The 24,150-nt window shown below is 42.0% G+C and overlaps 1 protein-coding gene across 1 annotated transcript; it reads right to left on the bottom strand.

Annotated features, from left to right (window-relative positions):
• Positions 1-290: 290 nt before the first annotated feature.
• On the bottom strand, positions 291-23,706 carry LOC110487847 (visinin-like protein 1). Its single transcript, XM_036971685.2, has 5 exons — positions 23,534-23,706; positions 2,051-2,227; positions 1,348-1,466; positions 857-953; positions 291-504 (listed from the first exon to the last, which is right to left on the bottom strand). The coding sequence occupies exons 2-5, from the start codon at positions 2,210-2,212 to the stop codon at positions 307-309; spliced, it is 576 nt and encodes a 191-aa protein (XP_036827580.1). The 5' UTR covers positions 2,213-2,227; positions 23,534-23,706; the 3' UTR covers positions 291-306.
• Positions 23,707-24,150: the final 444 nt, after the last annotated feature.

Genomic DNA, 24,150 nt, shown 5'->3' with positions numbered 1-24,150 from the left:
CTCCCCTCCTCCCTCACCTCCTCCCTCCCTCACCTCATCCCCCCCTCCTCACTCACTCACCTCCTACCTCCCTCATCCTCCCTCCCTCCCTCCTTCCCTCACCTCCCTCCCTCCTCCCTCACCTCATCACTCCTCCCTCCCTCACCTCCCTCCCTCCTCCCTCACCTCCTCCCTCATCACTCCTCCCTCCCTCCCTCTCCTCCCTCCTCCTCCCTCCCTCACCTCCTCCCTCCTCCTCCCTCCCTCATCTCCTCCCTCCTCCTTCCTCCCTCCCTCACCTCCTCCCTCCCTCACCACCTCCCTCCTCTATTTCTGCATGTCACACTGTAGCAGTAGGACGATGGAGGGATCACTCTTGGCTGCCTCTTTGAACTCGTCCAGCGTGATCTCATCGTTGTGATCTTTATCCATCTTGGAGAAGATCTTATCCACGCGCTGCTGGGGAGTCAGCCCATCCTCGTTCATACGCATCATTATCACAGTGCCAACCATCTTGTAGATTGCCTGAGAGAGAGAGAGAGAGAGAGAGAGAGAGAGAGAGAGAGAGAGAGAGAGAGAGAGAGAGAGAGAGAGAGAGAGAGAGAGAGAGAGAGAGAGAGAGAGAGAGAGAGAGAGAGAGAGAGAGAGAGAGAGAGAGAGAGAGAGAGAGAGAGAGAGAGAGAGAGAGTTCAGTAAAGATGGAATGGGGCATTCGCTGGAGCAATATGGACACAAAGTAAGTTGTCATAGACACACACACACACACACACAGTAAATGCACTCACACACACACAAATGGACGCACACACATGCATACACACAAGTATGGAGACAAGCACACTCAAAGACACACAGAAACACACAGAAAAACACAGACCTCTATGATCTCCAGCATCTCCATGCGTGTGATCTTGCCGTCTCCGTCTAAGTCGTACATGTTGAAGGCCCAGTTGAGTTTCTGCTCAAAGGTCCCCCTAGAGGTGATGGAAAGAACTGGCAAATAGAAATACACAGGTGTGTGTGTGTGTGCGTGTGTGTGTGTGTGTGTGTGTGTGTGTGTGTGTGTGTGTGTGTGTGTGTGTGTGTGTGTGTGTGTGTGTGTGTGAGTGAGTGTGTGACTGAGTGTGTGAGTGAGTGAGTGAGTGTGTGAGTGAGTGAGTGAGTGAGTGTGTGTGTGACTGAGTGAGTGTGTGAGTGAGTGAGTGAGTGTGTGTGTGACTGAGTGTGTGTGTGTGTGTGTGTGTGTGTGTGAGTGAGTGTGTGAGTGACTGAGTGAGTGAGTGACTGAGTGTGTGACTAAGTGTGTGAGTGAGTGTGTGAGTGAGTGCGTGACTGAGTGTGTGTGTGAGTGTGTGCGCACCCGTGTACCTCGAGGTGATTGACAGAGCACAGATAAACTCCCGGAAGTCGATGGTCCCGTCCCCATTCTTATCGAAGGTCCGGAAGGCGTGCTGGGCGAACTTAGACGCGTCGCCGTACGGAAAGAACTGCATGAGAGAAAAATACAAAAATAAATGTGACACACTGTTGGTCACTGGAAGGCTATTCAAATAGACTTAGTCCCAAATGGCACCGTGGGCGAAGATAATGTCCTTACATAGGTAATAGAGGTCCATTTGGAACGCAGATATGAATGGATGATGTTGCACATTCTAAACCAACCCCCCAAAAATCCCTCTACTCCAAATGACTTTCTTCCTTTAGATAGTTTGCTTTGAGTATGACAGCGGGAACACTTTAGGAAAGCCATCTACCACTAACCTCCATCGTTTCTCTTGCCCCCCCCCCACCACCACCCCACCAATTCACTGGTATTTCCTATTCAACCCACTTGTCCCCCCTCTCTCCCTACGAATAATCACCATCTGTTTCCTTCCTCATCCCCCCCTCTCCTCTCTTCCCTCTCTTCCTCACCTTGATATATAGTGGTTGGAACTCTATATTCAATATACCAGTGGGACAGTCTTTAAGTCCCTCCCTCCCTCCCTCACCTTCACAAAGAGTTGTTGGAACTCCTCTAGGTTCAGTATACCAGTGGGACAGTCTTTAAGTCCCTCCCTCCCTCCCTCACCTTCACATATAGCTGTTGGAACTCCTCTAGGTTCAGTATACCAGTGGGACAGTCTTTGAGGAAGCCTTTGTACCACTGCTTGAGCTCAGCCTCGTTGAACTCAGTACTCTTGGTGAGGTCATCCAGAACCTCTGGTGCCAGCTTACTGTTTCCTTTCCCCATCACAAAGTCTCCTCTCTGGAGAAATAAACAAGAGACACAACGAATCAAATCAATGATTTAAACAATCAATGTTAACGCGTCCTTTAGAGGATCCTTATTGCGTAAGTCATTACTGTTATGGGATTTTTATGAATAATGACTAAATTATGTATACATTTAACTTAGAACTATAACTAAACAGAATACTACTATGTTACTGTATGGATGTATGAATCTTATTATAATCATAATACTGAAAATAGTAGTTTCAGTCAAGAATTAGAACAAGGACTTTCTGTTCCTTGTTAGAAACTAAAGGAGCTATCGTCAGACCGGCTGGAATGCTGTGTTCCTTATTCTGTCCCCACCCAGGGAGGGGAGAGACCTTGGGCTTGTAGTAGATTGTTTAACAGGTGGCAGACAATGTGGGAAGGTTTGTGAACTATACTGCCATTGTATCTGAGAGGAGGAGAGACATTTATGTCGAAATGTGAGGTATATAAACTAATGTACGTGGTATTATGAGCAGCGCTCTCGAGAATAAATGCTATTGGCTAATCTTGGTAGACTGGTCTCTGTCTATTTTATGCAAATAAGGATCTTACAAATTCTTAGAAACAGACAGAGTGATTTAAATTGAATTGGTTAATGAACACATATAGGAATTGTTAAATTCATTCAACAATTACACTTAACAAGTATTGGAGTTAAACTGTAACCATTCACAGTGCAATAATATCAATGTATTTGGTAGTAAATACGGTCTGTAATTACAGAAGTTTAACCACGAATGCTTGTTATCATGCATAAATACAAATAGGCAGGTTTCCACTAAATTCACCAGCTTATTGTTTTCGCTTCTTCTCAGCTGCATCCGATTCATTTAACAACTGTGACAAAGGTTGGGGTCCCTCGTGGATGCGCTGGGTGTCTGAGAGATTATGCCCAATAGACTCTAATTACTTAACCATGAATGTGCACTGTTCAAAATAAATCTCAAGTTGACGTTGTTGCTAGCACTTGCCCCACTCCAAAAATAAACCGATCCGTCTGAGTTAACTTGGTTGAGCTTTACGAAAACGGATCTAATACGAGAAATACACTATTTCAAAGCATAGCACAGCTTCTAAAAGCACCATGCAAGTGATGAACAAACGCACAAGTGTTTAAGTTTCCCTAAAGACAATGTAGTTACCCGTACAGTAGGTGGCGGCACGCATCTTTAACGTTTGTTTTGCTGAACCGCCATAATACCAGAGAAGAAGAAGAAGAATTTGTTTGTTTTCTAAGCAGTTTTGAGTTGTGTCCTATATTGACAGTGAAATGTGGCTAGCAAGTGATAAATGAACGCAGGAGTACACCACAGAGGACATGTAATATCTGCAGAAATAAAATGTTATTACTAGCTGTTACACAGGATATAGCAACTTCTATTTAACTTCTTAGACCTATTGCTCATTAACAAGTGACAATACCTACAAACAGTAGATGAGCTTCGACTTTAGTCAACTTCTTTTTGCAACATGTAAAAATACCTAAAAATATATTACAAAATCATTAGGATTTTTTTATTGTTAGATTGATAATTAGATTCAATTTAATATAGATATAAAATACAAATAAGTATTCTCCTGGTGACTCAAATCTGTAGTCTATAGTATGGTGAGTAGCCTAGACAGTATAGACTAGTGAATAGCCTAGATAGTAGAGACTAGTGAGTAGCCTAGATAGTATAGACTAGTGAGTAGCCTAGATAGTAGAGACTAGTGAGTAGCCTAGATAGTATAGACTAGTGAGTAGCCTAGGTAGTATAGACTAGTGAGTAGCCTAGATAGTAGAGACTAGTGAGTAGCCTAGATAGTAGAGACTAGTGAGTAGCCTAGATAGTATAGACTAGTGAGTAGCCTAGATAGTAGAGACTAGTGAGTAGCCTAGATAGTAGAGACTAGTGAGTAGCCTAGATAGTAGAGACTAGTGAGTAGCTTAGATAGTAGAGACTAGTGAGTAGCCTAGATAGTAGAGACTAGTGAGTAGCCTAGATAGTATAGACTAGTGAGTAGCCTAGATAGTAGAGACTAGTGAGTAGCCTAGATAGTAGAGACTAGTGAGTAGCGTAGATAGTATAGACTAGTGAGTAGCCTAGATAGTAGAGACTAGTGAGTAGCCTAGATAGTAGAGACTAGTGAGTAGCCTAGATAGTAGAGACTAGTGAGTAGCTTAGATAGTAGAGACTAGTGAGTAGCCTAGATAGTATAGACTAGTGAGTAGCCTAGATAGTAGAGACTAGTGAGTAGCCTAGATAGTAGAGACTAGTGAGTAGCCTAGATAGTAGAGACTAGTGAGTAGCCTAGATAGTATAGACTAGTGAGTAGCCTAGATAGTAGAGACTAGTGAGTAGCCTAGATAGTATAGACTAGTGAGTAGCCTAGATAGTAGAGACTAGTGAGTAGCTTAGATAGTAGAGACTAGTGAGTAGCCTAGATAGTAGAGACTAGTGAGTAGCCTAGATAGTATAGACTAGTGAGTAGCCTAGATAGTAGAGACTAGTGAGTAGCCTAGATAGTAGAGACTAGTGAGTAGCGTAGATAGTATAGACTAGTGAGTAGCCTAGATAGTAGAGACTAGTGAGTAGCCTAGATAGTAGAGACTAGTGAGTAGCCTAGATAGTAGAGACTAGTGAGTAGCTTAGATAGTAGAGACTAGTGAGTAGCCTAGATAGTATAGACTAGTGAGTAGCCTAGATAGTAGAGACTAGTGAGTAGAATTGGTAGCTAATTTAGAAAAACGGTATTGTCTATTTCAAGTAACAATAGAAATCAACAACTCTGTCTCTGTCTACAGTTCTACAGTTATACAGTTCTATAGTTCTACAGTTCTACAGTTCTATAGTTCTACAGTTCTACAGTTCTACAGTTCTATAGTTCTACAGTTCTACAGTTCTACAGTTCTATAGTTCTATAGTTCTACAGTTCTATAGTTCTACAGTTCTATAGTTCTACAGTTCTACAGTTCTACAGTTCTATTGTTCTACAGTTCTACAGTTCTACGGTTCTATAGTTTCTCTGTCTTCACATGTTTCTTTCTTCCATGTTGGAGTCTGAGACATTGTGGTAGAAAAGAATGTATGACAATTTAGACATTAAGTTACCCTATACTGGTTGTCATCATCATGTTGCTTTCTATAGGTTAGGCCTATAGCTTGCTAGGTCTAGCTAGCTACCTAGTTAGTTCTTGTGTTATCCAGCTAGCTATTAAAGTGCATGCTAACACCAAAGATTTTTATACCTAACCCTATATAGACCAGCCCTTGTTATTTCCAATGGGAAGCTAACGAGTCAAGTGGGCAGAGCCAAGCATGAGCTAGCAGGATCCTATTGGCACGTTCTAGCATGTATTCGTATATTTATGTTAGGGAATGCCTAGTCTGAGGTGCGCATTCGCAATAAATCAATTCGCCCTTGCACTCCTTCAAAACATTGAAAAATGTTTTGAAACTTTGGCAAAGGGAGTCCACTCTGTTTGTAAAATAATTTGGGAACAGAAATCTGTATTGAGATCAAATGTTTAATCAATGAGAAAATCATCAGAAAGTCAGCCCAGTTCCATCTCGCTCCATAGCATCTCACTGCCGGAAACTGACCTTCCTCTCCCCACCATATAAACTGACCTTCCTCTCCTCACCATATAAACTGACCTTCCTCTCCCCACCATATACACTGACCTTCCTCTCCTCACCATATACACTGACCTTCCTCTCCTCACCATATAAACTGACCTTCCTCTCCCCACCATATACACTGACCTTCCTCTCCTCACCATATAAACTGACCTTCCTCTCCTCACCATATACACTGACCTTCCTCTCCTCACCATATAAGCTGACCTTCCTCTCCTCACCATATACACTGACCTTCCTCTCCTCACCATATACACTGACCTTCCTCTCCTCACCATATACACTGACCTTCCTCTCCTCACAATATACACTGACCTTCCTCTCCTCACCATATACACTGACCTTCCTCTCCTCACCATATAAACTGACCTTCCTCTCCTCACCATATAAACTGACCTTCCTCTCCTCACCATATAAACTGACCTTCCTCTCCTCACCATATACACTGACCTTCCTCTCCTCACCATATAAACTGACCTTCCTCTCCTCACCATATACACTGACCTTCCTCTCCTCGCCATATACACTGACCTTCCTCTCCTCACCATATACACTGACCTTCCTCTCCTCACCATATAAACTGACCTTCCTCTCCTCACCATATACACTGATCTTCCTCTCCTCACCATATACACTGACCTTCCTCTCCTCACCATATACACTGACCTTCCTCTCCTCACCATATACACTGACCTTCCTCTCCTCACCATATACACTGACCTTCCTCTCCTCACCATATACACTGACCTTCCTCTCCTCACCATATACACTGACCTTCCTCTCCTCACCATATAAACTGACCTTCCTCTCCTCACCATATAAACTGACCTTCCTCTCCTCACCATATACACTGACCTTCCTCTCCTCACCATATAAACTGACCTTCCTCTCCTCACCATATAAACTGACCTTCCTCTCCTCACCATATACACTGACCTTCCTCTCCTCACCATATACACTGACCTTCCTCTCCTCACCATATACACTGACCTTCCTCTCCTCACCATACACACTGACCTTCCTCTCCTCACCATATACACTGACCTTCCTCTCCTCACCATATACACTGACCTTCCTCTCCCCACCATATAAACTGACCTTCCTCTCCTCACCATATAAACTGACCTTCCTCTCCTCACCATATAAACTGACCTTCCTCTCCTCACCATATAAACTGACCTTCCTCTCCTCACCATATACACTGACCTTCCTCTCCTCACCATATAAACTGACCTTCCTCTCCCCACCATATACACTGACCTTCCTCTCCCCACCATATACACTGACCTTCCTCTCCTCACCATATACACTGACCTTCCTTTCCTCACCATATACACTGACCTTCCTCTCCTCACCATATACACTGACCTTCCTCTCCTCACCATATAAACTGACCTTCCTCTCCTCACCATATACACTGACCTTCCTCTCCCCACCATATACACTGACCTTCCTCTCCTCACAATATACACTGACCTTCCTCTCCTCACCATATAAACTGACCTTCCTCTCCTCACCATATACACTGACCTTCCTCTCCTCACCATATACACTGACCTTCCTCTCCTCACCATATACACTGACCTTCCTCTCCCCACCATATTTGGCGGAAACTCCAACCAGCTGCTTCTCATTTACACTTCAATGGAAATATCTGGGCCTATCTGCGCTAACAATAATAAGTTAGTTAGTGTTTAGCTCGATTGAAAAGGAACTAATGTTCCTCATGGTTTTTGTTGACACATGTAGCTAGCTAACGTTAACATGATGGGTGCTCCATTTGCATCACCTGCAATGAGGGACTTTTATTATGAAGGTGAACTGTAAATTACACTGTTGTGGCTAATTGTTATTGTGGCTAGCTTCACACAAAGGTGATCCCAGGAAGCTAGCTAGTTAGCTAATGAGTAGAAACCATAGCATAGCTATTTGCCAGCTTTAGTTTAGGTAACTTAGCTAGCTAGCTAGTCAAGGTCAGAAAACGAACTAACTAGCTTGCTAGCTAATACAAACAAAACTCAAAAGATTGCATGGAAAGTCTATAGAACATGCTATGGTAACTAGTTAACTAGTTAGCTAGCTAGCTAGCCTAGTTGTTAGGACTAACAAAAGTGCTAAAATGTTCTAACTACACTATATATACAAGTGTACGTAGACACCCCTTCAAATTAATGGATTTGGCTATTTCAGCCAAACCAGTTGGTGACAGGAGTATAAAATTGAGAACACAGTCATGCAATCTCCATAGACAAACATTGATGGTAGAATGACCTTACTGAAGAGCTCAGTGACTTTCAAAGTGGCACCGTCAAAAAAACGCCACCTTTCCAAGTCAGTTTATAACATTTCTGCCCTGGTCAACTGTAAGTGTTGTTAAAGTGAAGTGTAAACATCTAGGAGCAACAACGGTTCAGCCTGCAAAGTGGTAGGCCACACAAACTCACAGAATGGGATCGCCAAGTGCTGAAGCGCGTAGTGCCTAAAACTCGTCTGTCCTCGACAGCAACATTGACTACCGAGTTCAAACTGCCTCTGGAAGCAATGTCAGTACAATAACTGTTCGTCAGGAGCTTCATTAAATGGGATTCATGGCCGAGCAGCCACACACATGCCCAAATTCCTAAATGCGCAATGACAAGTGTCGGCTGATATGTTGTAAAGCTCACCGCCATTGGACTCTGGAGCAGTAGAAACGTGTTCTCTGAAGTGATAAATCACGCTTCTCTATCTGGCAGTCCGATGGATGAATCTGGGTTTGACGCACGCCAGGAGAAGTCTGCACAAATGCATAGTGCCAACTGTAAAGTTTTTTTTTCATGGTTCGGGCTTGGCCCTTTGTTCCAGTGAAGTGAAATCTTAACACTACAGCATACAATTACACTCTAGACGATTCTGTGCTTCCAACGTTATGGCAACAGTTTGGGGAAGGCCCTTTCCTGTTTCAGTATGACAATGCCCCCGCGCACAAAGCGAGGTTCATACAGACACGGTTTGTCGAGATCGGTGTAAAATAACTTGACTGTCCTGCACAAAGCCCTGACCTCAACCCTATCGAACACCTTTGGGATGAATTGGAACGCCGACTGAGAGCCAAGCCTAATTGCCCAACATTAGCCCCCAACATTAGTGCCCGACCTAACTAATGCTCTTGTGGCTGAATGGAAGCAAGTCCCCTGGCCTGCACAAAGCCCTGACCTCAACCCTATCGAACACCTTTGGGATGAATTGGAACGCCGACTACGAGCCAAGCCTAATTGCCCAACTTTAGCCCCCAACATTAGTGCCCGACCTAACTAATGCTCTTGTGGCTGATTGGAAGCAACATCTAGTGGAAAGCCTTCCCAGAAGAGTGGAGGATGTTATAGCAGCAATGGTCCGACATCTAGTGGAAAGCCTTCCCAGAAGAGTGGAGGCTGTTATAGCAGCAATGTTCCAACATCTAGTGGAAAGCCTTCCCAGAAGAGTGGAGGATGTTATAGCAGCAATGGTCCGACATCTAGTGGAAAGCCTTCCCAGAAGAGTGGAGGCTGTTATAGCAGTAAAGGGTGGACCAACTCCATATTAATGCCCATGATTTTGGAATGAGATGTTCAACGAGCAGGTGTCCACATACTTATGGTCATATAGTGTAGCTAGATGCGATGTCCACAGAATTGCAACAACGTCAGTGCTGAAAAGCAAATTGGAGAAGGGCTGTCAGTTCTATTTAACCGATTACGAAGGTATGAATACTTAATATTAACAGCCAACTAGCTATCTAGCTATGGTAGCTCAGTAGTTGCCAGCAGCAGCACCAGCGTTAGCCGGCTCGCTAAACTAGTAAACAAAACAACCAAAATGAATTTACTACCTTGCGATCTAAGCAGAGTTGTGTCAATGAGTAGATCGGTTCTCAGTTGGCTAAGACATATCACAGGGTTTGTGCATGCTGAAATATGTTGTGTTTGGATGCTATCGGCAGCGGTGTAAACTAGGTACCGTATATTGAGGTGTAAACTAGGTACCGTATATTGAGGTGTAAACTAGGTACCGTATATTGAGGTGTAAACTAGGTACCGTATATTGAGGTGTAAACTAGGTACCGTATATTGAGGTGTAAACTAGGTACCGTATATTGAGGTGTAAACTAGGTACCGTATATTGAGGTGTAAACTAAGTACCGTATATTGAGGTGTAAACTAGGTACCGTATATTGAGGTGTAAACTAAGTACCGTATATTGAGGTGTAAACTAGGTACCGTATATTGAGGTGTAAACTAGGTACCGTATATTGAGGTGTAAACTAGGTACCGTATATTGAGGTGTAAACTAGGTACCGTATATTGAGGTGTAAACTAGGTACCGTATATTGAGGTGTAAACTAGGTACCGTATATTGAGGTGTAAACTAGGTATCGTATATTGAGGTGTAAACTAGGTACCGTATATTGAGGTGTAAACTAGGTACCGTATATTGAGGTGTAAACTAGGTACCGTATATTGAGGTGTAAACTAGGTACCGTATATTGAGGTGTAAACTAGGTACCGTATATTGAGGTGTAAACTAGGTACCGTATATTGAGGTGTAAACTAGGTACCGTATATTGAGGTGTAAACTAGGTACCGTATATTGAGGTGTAAACTAGGTACCGTATATTGAGGTGTAAACTAGGTACCGTATATTGAGGTGTAAACTAGGTACCGTATATTGAGGTGTAAACTAGGTACCGTATATTGAGGTGTAAACTAGGTACCGTATATTGAGGTGTAAACTAGGTACCGTATATTGAGGTGTAAACTAGGTACCGTATATTGAGGTGTAAACTAGGTACCGTATATTGAGGTGTAAACTAGGTACCGTATATTGAGGTGTAAACTAGGTACCGTATATTGAGGTGTAAACTAGGTATCGTATATTGAGGTGTAAACTAGGTACCGTATATTGAGGTGTAAACTAGGTACCGTATATTGAGGTGTAAACTAGGTACCGTATATTGAGGTGTAAACTAGGTACCGTATATTGAGGTGTAAACCTGGTACCGTATATTGAGGTGTAAACTAGGTACCGTATATTGAGGTGTAAACTAGGTGCCAGTACTTAAAACGCTGAACCCCTTTTTGTAACAGAGAGTACAAATTAGATTTGTACCCTTTGTATTTGTTGCAAGATGTGACATATCACATGACATGAATGATGTAGTACACAATTTGATGACATAGTACACCAAAACCGAGCACCACTTTTGGCTCAGGAGCACCACTTTCAAAACTACTGTCTGAAATTATACCAACACGTGAGAGTGCATCTTTAATTAAGTAAAAATACTTTAAAGCACTACTTCATTATTTTGAGGTATCATTACCTTACATATTTAAATTGTACTCCGCTACATTCTTAAAATTAACTCATGTACTGTTTACTCCATACATTTTCCCCAACACCCGAAAGTACTCATTACATTTGGAATTCTTAGCTGGACAGGAAAATTGTCTAATTCACACAATGAGAACATCATACTGCCTCTGACCTGGCAGACTCACTAAACACAAATGCGTGGTTTGTAAATGATGTCTGAGTGTTGGAGTGTGCCCCTGGCTATCCATAATATATTTTATACAGGGCAATGGGAACGTATTCAGACCTCTTGACTTTTTACACATGTCATTACATTACAGCCTTATTCTAAAACTGATTAAATAGTTTTTTTCTCTCATCAATCTACACACAATTCCCTATTATGACATAGCAAAAAACATTTACGTAAGTATTCTGACTCTTTACTCAGTACTTTGCTGAAGCACCTTTGGCAGTGATTACAGCATCAATTCTTCTTGGGTATGACGCTACAAGCTTGGCATACCTGTATTTGGGGAGTTTCTCCCATTCTTCTCTGCAGATCCTCTCTGTTCTAACAACAGAGAGAGAGACATGTTCTAAGAACAGAGAGATAGAGAGAGACATGTTCTAAGAACAGAGAGATAGAGAGAGACATGTTCTAAGAACAGAGAGATAGAGAGAGACCTGTTCTAATAACAGAGAGATAGAGAGAGACCTGTTCTAACAACAGAGAGAGAGACCTGTTCTAACAACAGAGAGAGAGACCTGTTCTAACAACAGAGAGAGTGACCTGCTTTAACAACAGAGAGACCTGTTCTAACAACAGAGAGAGGGAGACCTGTTCTAACAACAGAGAGAGAGACCTGTTCTAATAACAGAGAGAGAGAGACCTGTTCTAACAACAGAGAGAGAGAGAGAGAGAGAGAGAGAGAGAGAGAGAGAGACATATAAAGAGGAGGAAGGATGCATCGCTATAGAAACAGAGCCCACCTCAGCGATGGTTCAAACAATCTAATTTAAGATCACCCTACATGTAGAGCCTGGAGACTTACACAGGGGATGGACAGAGCGGGGAGGGTGTGTCTCTCTGTCTGAGATATGTCTCCCAGGTCTCTCTACGGTAGCTAATCATGGCTAACATCTCCCAACATTTTATCTGTCCATACAATTGTTTCATATTATTTATGATTTTAATTATGACTTGTTTTGTTTATGTCCCAAATGGAACCCAATTCCCTATATAGAGCACTACTTATGACCAGAGCCCTATGTGTAGTAGTGCAGTATATAGGGAAGAGGGTCCCATTTAGGACACAGGCCTTGTGCCCTCTAATTCATATTCGCCGGAGAGTGTTTCAGAGATGCCCTGTAATTATAGCCATTATAGTAAAATACTCACAATTATAGTAAAATACTCATAATTATAGTAAAATACTCATAATTATAGTAAAATACTCATCATTTTAGTAAAATACTCATAATTAAAGTAAAACACTCATGCTAAAAACTCGTTATCAGAGATCGACACTTGCCCGAAAAGCACCCCACACTATATCACTGTCTTATAAACATCAGTTCCCCCAAGTGAACTAGCAAGCTGTGTGACTTTCCAAATTATGTCCAATCACTTGAATTTACCACAGGTGGACTCCAATCAAGTGGATGGAAACAGGATGCACCTGAGCTAAAATTGGAGTCTCATAGCAAAGGGTCTGAATACTTACGTAAATATTATATTTCTGTTTCCTATATTAATTGTAATACATTTTCATTAAATAAAAATAAATAAAAACCTTGCTTTGTCATTATGGGGTATTGTGATGTCATTATGGTATTGTGTTGTCATTATGGGCTATTATGATGTAATGATGGGGTAATGTGATGTCATTATGGAGCAGTGTGTGTAGATCGATGAGGATTCTATTAACTTCATTAATTTTAGAATAAGGCTGTAACGAAACTACACAAGGAAAAAAGTCAAGGGCCAGGGTTAACATTTGGAACTATGCCTCTTTTGTCAAGTGGCACCACAGCCAGCATCACACACCTGACAACTAAACACACACCAGCCAGCATCTCACACATGACAAATAAACACACACCAGCCAGCATCACTACCTGAAAAATAAACACACACCAGCCAGCATCACACACCTGACAACTAAACACACACCAGCCAGCATCTCACACCTGACAAATAAACACACACCAGCCAACACCACAAACCTGACAACTAAACACACAAAAGCCAGCATCGCACACCTGACAACTAAATACACACTAGCCAGCATCACATACCTGACAAATAAACACACACCAGCCAGCATCACACACCTGACAACTAAACGAACACCAGCCAGCATCACACACCTGACAACTAAACACACCTGACAACGAAACACACCTGTCAACTAAACATACACCTGTCAGCATCACCATCTGACAAATAAACACACACCAGCCAGCATCACATACCTGACAACTAAACACAATCCAGCCAGCATCACACACCTGACAACTAAACACACACCAGCCAACTAAACACACACCTGACAACTAAACACACACCTGACAACTTAACACACACCAGGCAACTAAACACACACCTGACAAATAAACACACACCAGCCAGAATCACACACCTGACAAATAAACACACACCAGCCAGCATCACATACCTGACAACTAAACACACACCTGACAACTAAACACACACCTGACAACTAAACACACACCTGACAACTAAAAACACACCTGACAAATAAACACACACCAGCCAGCATCACACACCTGACAAATAAACACACACCAGCCAGCATCACATACCTGACAACTAAACACACACCTGACAACTAAACACACACCTGACAACTAAACACACCTGACAACTAAACACACACCTGACAACTAAACACACACCTGACAAATAAACACACACCAGCCAGCATCACACACCTGACAACTAAACACACACCAGCCAGCATCACATACCTGACAACTAAACACACACCTGACAACTAAACACACACCTGACAACTAAACACAACTGGCAACTAAACAAACGTCTGACAACTAAACACAAGATGACAACTAAACACACACCTGACAAATAAATACACCTGCAAACTAAACACACACTTGACAACTAAACACACACCAGCCAGCATCACACACCTGACAATTATACACACACCAGCCAGCACCACACACCTGACAACTATACACACACCAGCCAGCACCACACACCAGCCAGCATCACACACCTGACAACAAAACACTCACCAGCCAGCATCACATACCTGACAACTAAACACAAACCAGCCAGCATCACACACCTGGCAACTAAACACACACCAACTAGCATCACACACCTGACAACTAAACACACACCTGACAACTAAACAAACACCTGGCAACTAAACACACACCTGGCAGCTAAACACACCTGAAAACTAAACACACACCTGACAACTAAAGACACACCTGGCAACTAAACACACAACTGGCAACTAAACACACACCTGACAAATAAACACACACCAGCCAGCATCACACACAGGACAACAAAACACACACCAGCCAGCAGCAAATACCTGACAACTAAACGCAAACCAGCCAGCATCACACACCTGGCAATTAAACACACACCAGCCAGCATCACACACCAAAAAAACTAAACACACATCAGACAACTCAACTCACACCTGACAACTCAACTCACACCTGACAACTAAACACAGACCTGGCAACTAAACACACCTGACAACAACACACACACCTGAAAACTAAACACACAACTGACAACTAAACACACACCTGGCAACTAAACACACACCTGACAACTAAACACACACCTGGCAACTAAACACACACCTGAAAACTAAACACACAACTGGCAACTAAACACAGACCTGAAAACTAAACACACACCTGACAACTAAACACACACCTGACAACTAAACACACACCTCACAACTAAACACACCTGACAACTAAACACACACCTGGCACCTAAACACACACCTGAAAACTAAACACACAACTGGCAACTAAACACAGACCTGAAAACTAAACACACACCAGCCAACACCACAAACCTGACAACTAAACACACAAAAGCCAGCATCGCACACCTGACAACTAAATACACACTAGCCAGCATCACATACCTGACAAATAAACACACACCAGCCAGCATCACACACCTGACAACTAAACGAACACCAGCCAGCATCACACACCTGACAACTAAACACACCTGACAACGAAACACACCTGTCAACTAAACATACACCTGTCAGCATCACCATCTGACAAATAAACACACACCAGCCAGCATCACATACCTGACAACTAAACACAATCCAGCCAGCATCACACACCTGACAACTAAACACACACCAGCCAACTAAACACACACCTGACAACTAAACACACACCTGACAACTTAACACACACCAGGCAACTAAACACACACCTGACAAATAAACACACACCAGCCAGAATCACACACCTGACAAATAAACACACACCAGCCAGCATCACATACCTGACAACTAAACACACACCTGACAACTAAACACACACCTGACAACTAAACACACACCTGACAACTAAACACACACCTGACAAATAAACACACACCAGCCAGCATCACACACCTGACAAATAAACACACACCAGCCAGCATCACATACCTGACAACTAAACACACACCTGACAACTAAACACACACCTGACAACTAAACACACCTGACAACTAAACACACACCTGACAACTAAACACACACCTGACAAATAAACACACACCAGCCAGCATCACACACCTGACAACTAAACACACACCAGCCAGCATCACATACCTGACAACTAAACACACACCTGACAACTAAACACACACCTGACAACTAAACACAACTGGCAACTAAACAAACGTCTGACAACTAAACACAAGATGACAACTAAACACACACCTGACAAATAAATACACCTGCAAACTAAACACACACTTGACAACTAAACACACACCAGCCAGCATCACACACCTGACAATTATACACACACCAGCCAGCACCACACACCTGACAACTATACACACACCAGCCAGCACCACACACCAGCCAGCATCACACACCTGACAACAAAACACTCACCAGCCAGCATCACATACCTGACAACTAAACACAAACCAGCCAGCATCACACACCTGGCAACTAAACACACACCAACTAGCATCACACACCTGACAACTAAACACACACCTGACAACTAAACAAACACCTGGCAACTAAACACACACCTGGCAGCTAAACACACCTGAAAACTAAACACACACCTGACAACTAAAGACACACCTGGCAACTAAACACACAACTGGCAACTAAACACACACCTGACAAATAAACACACACCAGCCAGCATCACACACAGGACAACAAAACACACACCAGCCAGCAGCAAATACCTGACAACTAAACGCAAACCAGCCAGCATCACACACCTGGCAATTAAACACACACCAGCCAGCATCACACACCAAAAAAACTAAACACACATCAGACAACTCAACTCACACCTGACAACTCAACTCACACCTGACAACTAAACACAGACCTGGCAACTAAACACACCTGACAACAACACACACACCTGAAAACTAAACACACAACTGACAACTAAACACACACCTGGCAACTAAACACACACCTGACAACTAAACACACACCTGGCAACTAAACACACACCTGAAAACTAAACACACAACTGGCAACTAAACACAGACCTGAAAACTAAACACACACCTGACAACTAAACACACACCTGACAACTAAACACACACCTCACAACTAAACACACCTGACAACTAAACACACACCTGGCACCTAAACACACACCTGAAAACTAAACACACAACTGGCAACTAAACACAGACCTGAAAACTAAACACACACATGGCAACGAAACACACCTGGCAACTAAACACACCTGGCAAATAAACACACCTGGTAAATAAACATACACCTGGCAACTAAACACAACCAGCCAGCATCACACACCTGACAAATATACACACACCTGGCAACTAAACACACAGCTGACAACTAAACACACAGCTGACAACTAAATTCACCTGACAACTAAACACACACCTGACAACTAAACACAACCAGCCAGCATCACACACCTGACAAATATACACACACCAGCAAGCATCATACACCTGACAACTAAACGCACACCAGCCAGCATCACACACCTGACAACCAAACACACATCAGCCAGCATCACACACCTGACAACTAAACACACACCAGCCAGCAACACAAACCTGACAATTAAACACACACCAGCCAGCATCACACACTTGACAACTAAACACACACCAGCCAGCATCACACACTTGACAACTAAACACACACCAGCCAGCATCACACACCTGACAACTAAACACACACCAGCCAGCATCAGATACCTGAAAACTAAACACACACCACACAACAAACACACACTTGTCAACTAAACACACCTGACAACTAAACACACCTGACAACTAAACACCCACCAGCCAGCATCACACACCTGACAACTAAACACACACCAGCCAGCAACACAAACCTGACAACTAAACACACACCAGCCAGCATCACACACCTGACAACTAAACACACACCAGCCAGCAACACAAACCTGACAACTAAACACACACCAGCCAGCATCAGATACCTGAAAAATAAACAAACACCACACAACTAAACACACACTTGTCAACTAAACACACCTGATAACTAAACACACCTGACAACTAAACACACCTGGTAACTAAATTCACCTGACAACTAAACACAACCAGCCAGCATCACACACCTGACAAATATACACACACCAGCAATCATCACACACCTGACAACTAAACACACATCATCCAGCATCACACACCTGACAACTAAACACACACCAGCCAGCATCACACACCTGACAACTAAACACACCACACAACTAAACACACACCTGTCAACTAAACACACACCTGTCAACTAAACACACACCTGGCAACTAAACACACACCTGGCAACTAAACACACCTGACAACTAAACACACCTGACAACTAAACACACACCTGGCAAGTGCTCCCATGATGACACTGAACACTATTTCTTCAACACTCATAGACACAGCACACAATCACACATAGCATGGACATGCACGGACACACACACACATTCACACACACACACATATAGCATGGGCACGCATCGGCACGCACGGACACAAACCCACACAAAGCATGGGCACGGAAAGACAAACACACACATAGCATGGGCACAGAAAGACACACACACACACATAGCATGGGCACGGAAAGACACACACACACTTAGCATGGGCACGGAAAGACACACACACATAGCATAGGCACGGAAAGACACACAAACACATAGCATGGGCACGTGTGGACACACACACACATAGCATAGGCACGTGTGGACACACACAAACACGTAGCATGGGTACGGACAACTAAACACACACACACCCACAGAAATAAACAAAGACATGCACACACATGCACAAGGTCAGACAGACAGACAGACAGACAGACAGACAGACAGACAGACAGACAGACAGACAGACAGACAGACAGACAGACAGACAGACAGACAGACAGACAGACAGAGAGACAGACAGACAGAAACCCAACAGACATACAGACAGACAGAAACCCAACAGACATACAGACAGACAGACACCCAGAAGATTGCACCAAAATCAACCATTTATCGAATCATCAAGAACTTCAAGGATAGCGTTTGATTTGTTGTGAAGAAGGCTTCAGGGCGCCCAAGAAAGTCCAGCAAGCGCCAGGACCGTCTCCTAAAGTTGACTCAGCTGCGGGATTGGGGCACCACCAGTACAGAGCTTGCTCAGGAATGGCAGCAGGCAGGTGTGAGTGCATCTGCACGCACAGGGAGGTGAATGCTTTTGGAGGATGGCCTGGTGTCAAGAAGGGCAGCAAAGAAGCCACTTCTCTCCAAGAAAAACATCAGGGACAAACTGATATTCTGCAAAAGGTACAGGGATTGGACTGCTGAGGACTGGGGTAAAGTCATTTTCTTTGATGAAATCCCTTTCCGATTGTTTGGGGCATCTGGTAAAAAGCTTGTCCAGAGAAGACAAGGTGAGCGCTACCATCAGTCCTGTGTCATGCCAACAGTAAAGCATCCTGAGACCATTCATGTGTGGGGTTGCTTCTCAGTCAAGGGAGTGAGCTCACTCACAATTTTGCCTAAGAACACAACCATGAATAAAGAATGGTACCGACACATCCTCCGAGAGCAACTTCTCCCAACCATCCAGGAACAGTTTGGTGATGAACAATGCCGTTTCCAGCATGATGGAGCACCTTGCCATAAGGCAAAGTGATAACTAAGTGGCTCGGGAACAAAACACCAATATTTTGGGTCCATGGCCAGGAAACTCTCCAGACCTTAATCCCATTGAGAACTTGTGGTCAATCCTCAAGATGTGGGTGGAAACACAAAAACCCACAAATTCTGACAAACTCCAAGCGTTGATTATGCAAGAATGGGCTGCCATCAGTCAGGATGTGGCCCAGAAGTTAATTGACAGCAAGCCAGGGCGGATTGCAGAGGTCTTGAAAAAGAAGGGTCAACACTGCAAATATTGACTCTTTGCATCAACTTCATGTAATTGTCAATAAAAGCCTTTGACACTTATGAAATGCTTGTAATTATACTTCAGTATTCCATAGTAACATCTGACAAAAATATCTAGACACTGAAGCAGCAAACTTTATGGAAATTAATATTTGTGTCATTCTCAAAACTTTTGGCCACGACTGTATATATATAGTGTGTGTATATATAGTGTATATATATAGTGTATATATATAGTGTGTGTAAATATAGTATATATATATATAGTGTGTGTATATATATATATATATATATATATATATATATATATTTATAGAGTACATATATAGTGTATATATAGTGTGAATGTGTAGTGTATATACAGTGTGTATATATAGTATGTATAGTGTATATATATAGTGTATATATATAGTGTGTATATATATATATATATAGTGTATATATATAGTGTATATATATAGTGTATATATATAGTGTGTAAATATAGTATATATATATATAGTGTGTGTATATATATATATATATATATATATATATATTTATAGAGTACATATATAGTGTATATATAGTGTGAATGTGTAGTGTATATACAGTGTGTATATTTAGTGTGCATATATAGGGTGTATCTATATTGAATATATATATATATAGTGTGTATATATAGTTTGCATTTATAGTGTATATATACGTATATATAGTGTCTGTAAATATAGTATATATATATATATATATATATATATATATATATATATAGTGTATATATAGTGTGTATATTGTGTCTATATAGTGTGCAGATATAGTGTGCATATATAGTTTGCATTTATAGTGTATATATAGTGTCTGTAAATATAGTATATATATATATATATATATATATATATATATATATATATAGATATATAGTGTATATATAGTGTGTATATTGTGTGTATATAGTGTGCAGATATAGTGTATATATAGTGTGTATATTGTGTGTATATAGTGTGTATATATAGTGTGCATATATAGTTTGCATTTATAGTGTATATATAGTGTATATAGTTTATATATAGTGTATATATAGTGTATATAGTTTATATATAGTGTATATATAGTGTATATAGTTTATATATAGTGTATATATAGTGTATATAGTTTATATATAGTGTGTATATAGTGTATATAGTTTATATATAGAGTATTGTGTACATTCGCATACCTCTACTCTGGTGTGTCTACAAAAGTGCCCTATCAATACGGTGAATGAAACATGCCAACACACACAGCCAGTTTCTCCGACATAAACGTGACCATGATACGCTTTGGCCTGTCACATGAGACGTCGACACTGTCACTGTCTGATCCATAGCAGTCGACCTATCGATCTCATAGGTCTACTGTACTGTGATGTCACCAGACTACTGGACTTATGATTGGTTCAGTTGCATCAGTCTGCTGACTTGCCTCACATTTACATTTGAGTGGTTGACTTTCTCAGTTGGTTGAATGGTGCTGGTATCACCTCTACTCTGGTTGAATGGTGCTAGTATCACCTCTACTCTGGTTGAATGGTGCTGGTATCACCTCTACTCTGGTTGAATGGTGCTGGTAGCACCTCTACTCTGGTTGAATGGTGCTGGTATCACCTCTACTCTGGTTGAATGGTGCTGGTATCACCTCTACTCTGGTTGAATGGTGCTGGTGGCACCTATTCTCTGCTTCACGATGTTCAAGTGCACCTTTTTCAAGTAGTGCCACAAAATGGCATGACTCACTAGCGGAGGTTAGGTGGTGGTGAGGGCTTGGACATGCACACCTGCATGCACAGAGCGAGAGAGAGTAGGGTACTTACTGTATGTCTCTATCTACCAAGCAGGATAATGTATCTCTCTTTCTACCAAGTGGGATATGGTCTATCTCTATCTACCAAGTAGGATTCTGTATCTTTCTATCTACCAAGCAGGATAATGTATCTCTCTTTCTACCAAGTAGGATTTGGTCTATCTCTATCTACCAAGTAGGATAGTGTCGCTCTCTATCTACCAAGTAATATACTGTTTATCTCTATCTATCAAGTAGAATATTGTCTATATCTATCTACCAAGTATCATACTGTATCTTTCTATCTACCAAGTAGGATCATGTATATCTCCATCTACCAAATAGGATGTTGTCATTCTCTGTCTACCAAGTAGGATTATGTCTCTCACTATCTACCAAGTAGTATGTTGTCTCTCACTATCTACCGAGTAGGATAATGTCTCTCTCCATCTACCAAGTAGGATAATGTCTCTCTCTATCTGCCAAGTAGGATGATGTATCTCTCTATCTACCAAGTAGGATGATGTCTCTCTCTATCTGCCAAGTAGGATGATGTATCTCTCTGTCTTAATTTACCCTTACAACCTCTACTACCAGCTTGTAGTGTTCCATACTGACATTATAGAATGCATCCCAAATGGCACTCTATTCCCTTTATAGTGCACTAGTTTTGACTAGGGCACATAGAACTCTGGTCAAAAGTTATGCACTACATAGGGAACATGGTTCCCTTTGTGACACAGCCATAAATATGGCTATTTTCGGGAATGTTCATTAAAGCATGAAGGACATCAAAGCACAGAAGCATGTCTCATGGTGCTTAGTTCATTTCAAAAGGATTTCAGCAGTCTGTTTGTCATGTCCGTGTTCTATGTCCTTACTCTGAGGCAGACTGACATACATCTAACAACATCTTATACATCACGAGTGGCGACATGTCTGCTCATGTTCCCCGTCAGTGCGCATGGAAGGGCGAGCTAAAGTATTGTCACCATGGCAATCCATCAGACGCACCTGTTACCGCGTTCCCGTTAAACAGAGAGAGTTGAATTGAAAGAGAGGGAGAGAGAGAGAGTTGTATTGAAAGAGAGGGAGAGAGAGAGAGTTGAATTGAAAGAGAGAGAGAGAGAGTTGAATTGAAAGAGAGAGAGAGAGAGAGAGAGAGAGAGAGAGAGCTGTTGAAAAGAAAATCTGCATTTCGTTTGGGGATAACATAGACGGTCGATCTATCTGTAGATGATGTCCTGTCCTATCATAACATAAGAAAGTAGATCCCACCATGTCACATACGTGAGACCTTGTAGATTTAATTTCTCAATTGTTGATTTTCTTTTCAGTGAATTATTTGACATGTATGATCATTTTTTGTTGTTGACATCTACTAATTTTGTTGCTCAAACAAATATATATATATTTTTACATTCTTGAAAACGAGAGGGTGCATTTTAAGAGATTTCATCCTGATACATTTCAAATAAATAAATATAGTTAATAATGTATGTGATAACGTCCTATACATTGCTTTGACAACGGTGGCAATAAAGCATGTGTTGAATTGAATTGAGCCCGAGAGAGAGAGAATGCGCGTGTGTGTGTGAGAGAGAGAGATACACAGATAGATATTATGCGCGCAAAGAAAGCTTCGAACGCTCATGCTGCCCATGCCCTTGTTATTGTGTGTGTGTGTGTTTGTGCGCGCGCGCGCGCGTGTCACTATGTCCTTCCTTTGACTTGGGTATAATAATCCGCCTATAACATGGTTTGACTATTATGCCACTACACATTTATTAACATCGTTGCGCAAGAAATTACTATTTAGTTGTCTAGACACTATTGGTAAAAAAAAAAAAATGACAGTTTATCTCTTTTCTTACCTTGAAATTATGTAGAAGACTCGATTCTTCAGAACCTTACGGACAAATCAATTATTTTACGGTGCTCTTACAATTATTTCTCAAAAGCTCTGAAACAAGTGAAGTCCAAATCAGCAAGTTTCCCCTGTTGCCTCACTCCGTCGTTCGCTCTCTACGTTCCGTTCAGTGAAAACGAATGAATGCATGCGTCCTCTTCGTCAACCCATTTGCCTAAGGACCGCCTCATGCCAGCGCCGATTGGGAAGCGAGTCTCAAATAATCATTCTGGACGACGTAATTGGATGATCTGCCTTGTCAATCAAAACAGCAAACTCTGCCAGCGCGTATCGTCTGTAGCCCTGAACTATTTGCGTTACAACACTACGCCTATATAGACATAATATGACATTTGAAATGTCTTTATTCTTTTGGATCTTTTGTGGGTGTAATGTTTACTGTTAATTTGTATTGTTTATTTCACTTTTGTTTATTATCTATTTCACATGCATGGGCAATGTTAACATATATTTCCCATGCCAATAAAGCCACTTAAATTGAATTGAGAAAGGGCGAGAGAGAGAGAGAGAGACAGCAAGAGAGATTGAGAGAGAGAAAGAGAGAGACAGCGAGAGAGAGCG

The sequence above is a fragment of the Oncorhynchus mykiss genome, chromosome 30, assembly GCF_057628025.1.
Source record: "Oncorhynchus mykiss isolate SJ-2025 chromosome 30, ASM5762802v1, whole genome shotgun sequence".
NCBI lineage: Eukaryota > Metazoa > Chordata > Actinopteri > Salmoniformes > Salmonidae > Oncorhynchus > Oncorhynchus mykiss.
The sequence above is the reverse complement of the archived record's forward strand: the minus strand, read 5'-3'. Positions and strand labels throughout refer to the sequence as shown.

Excerpts from the sequence above, each read along its gene's own strand:
- LOC110487847 (XM_036971685.2), bottom strand. The coding sequence starts at position 2,212 with ATGGGGAAAGGAAACAGTAAGCTGGCACCAGAGGTTCTGGATGACCTC. Across the intron at positions 1,467-2,050 it reads TCCAACAGCTATATGTGAAG|TTCTTTCCGTACGGCGACGC; the intron begins GTGAGGGAGGGA and ends TCTCTCATGCAG. Across the intron at positions 954-1,347 it reads GCTCTGTCAATCACCTCGAG|GGGGACCTTTGAGCAGAAAC; the intron begins GTACACGGGTGC and ends CATCACCTCTAG.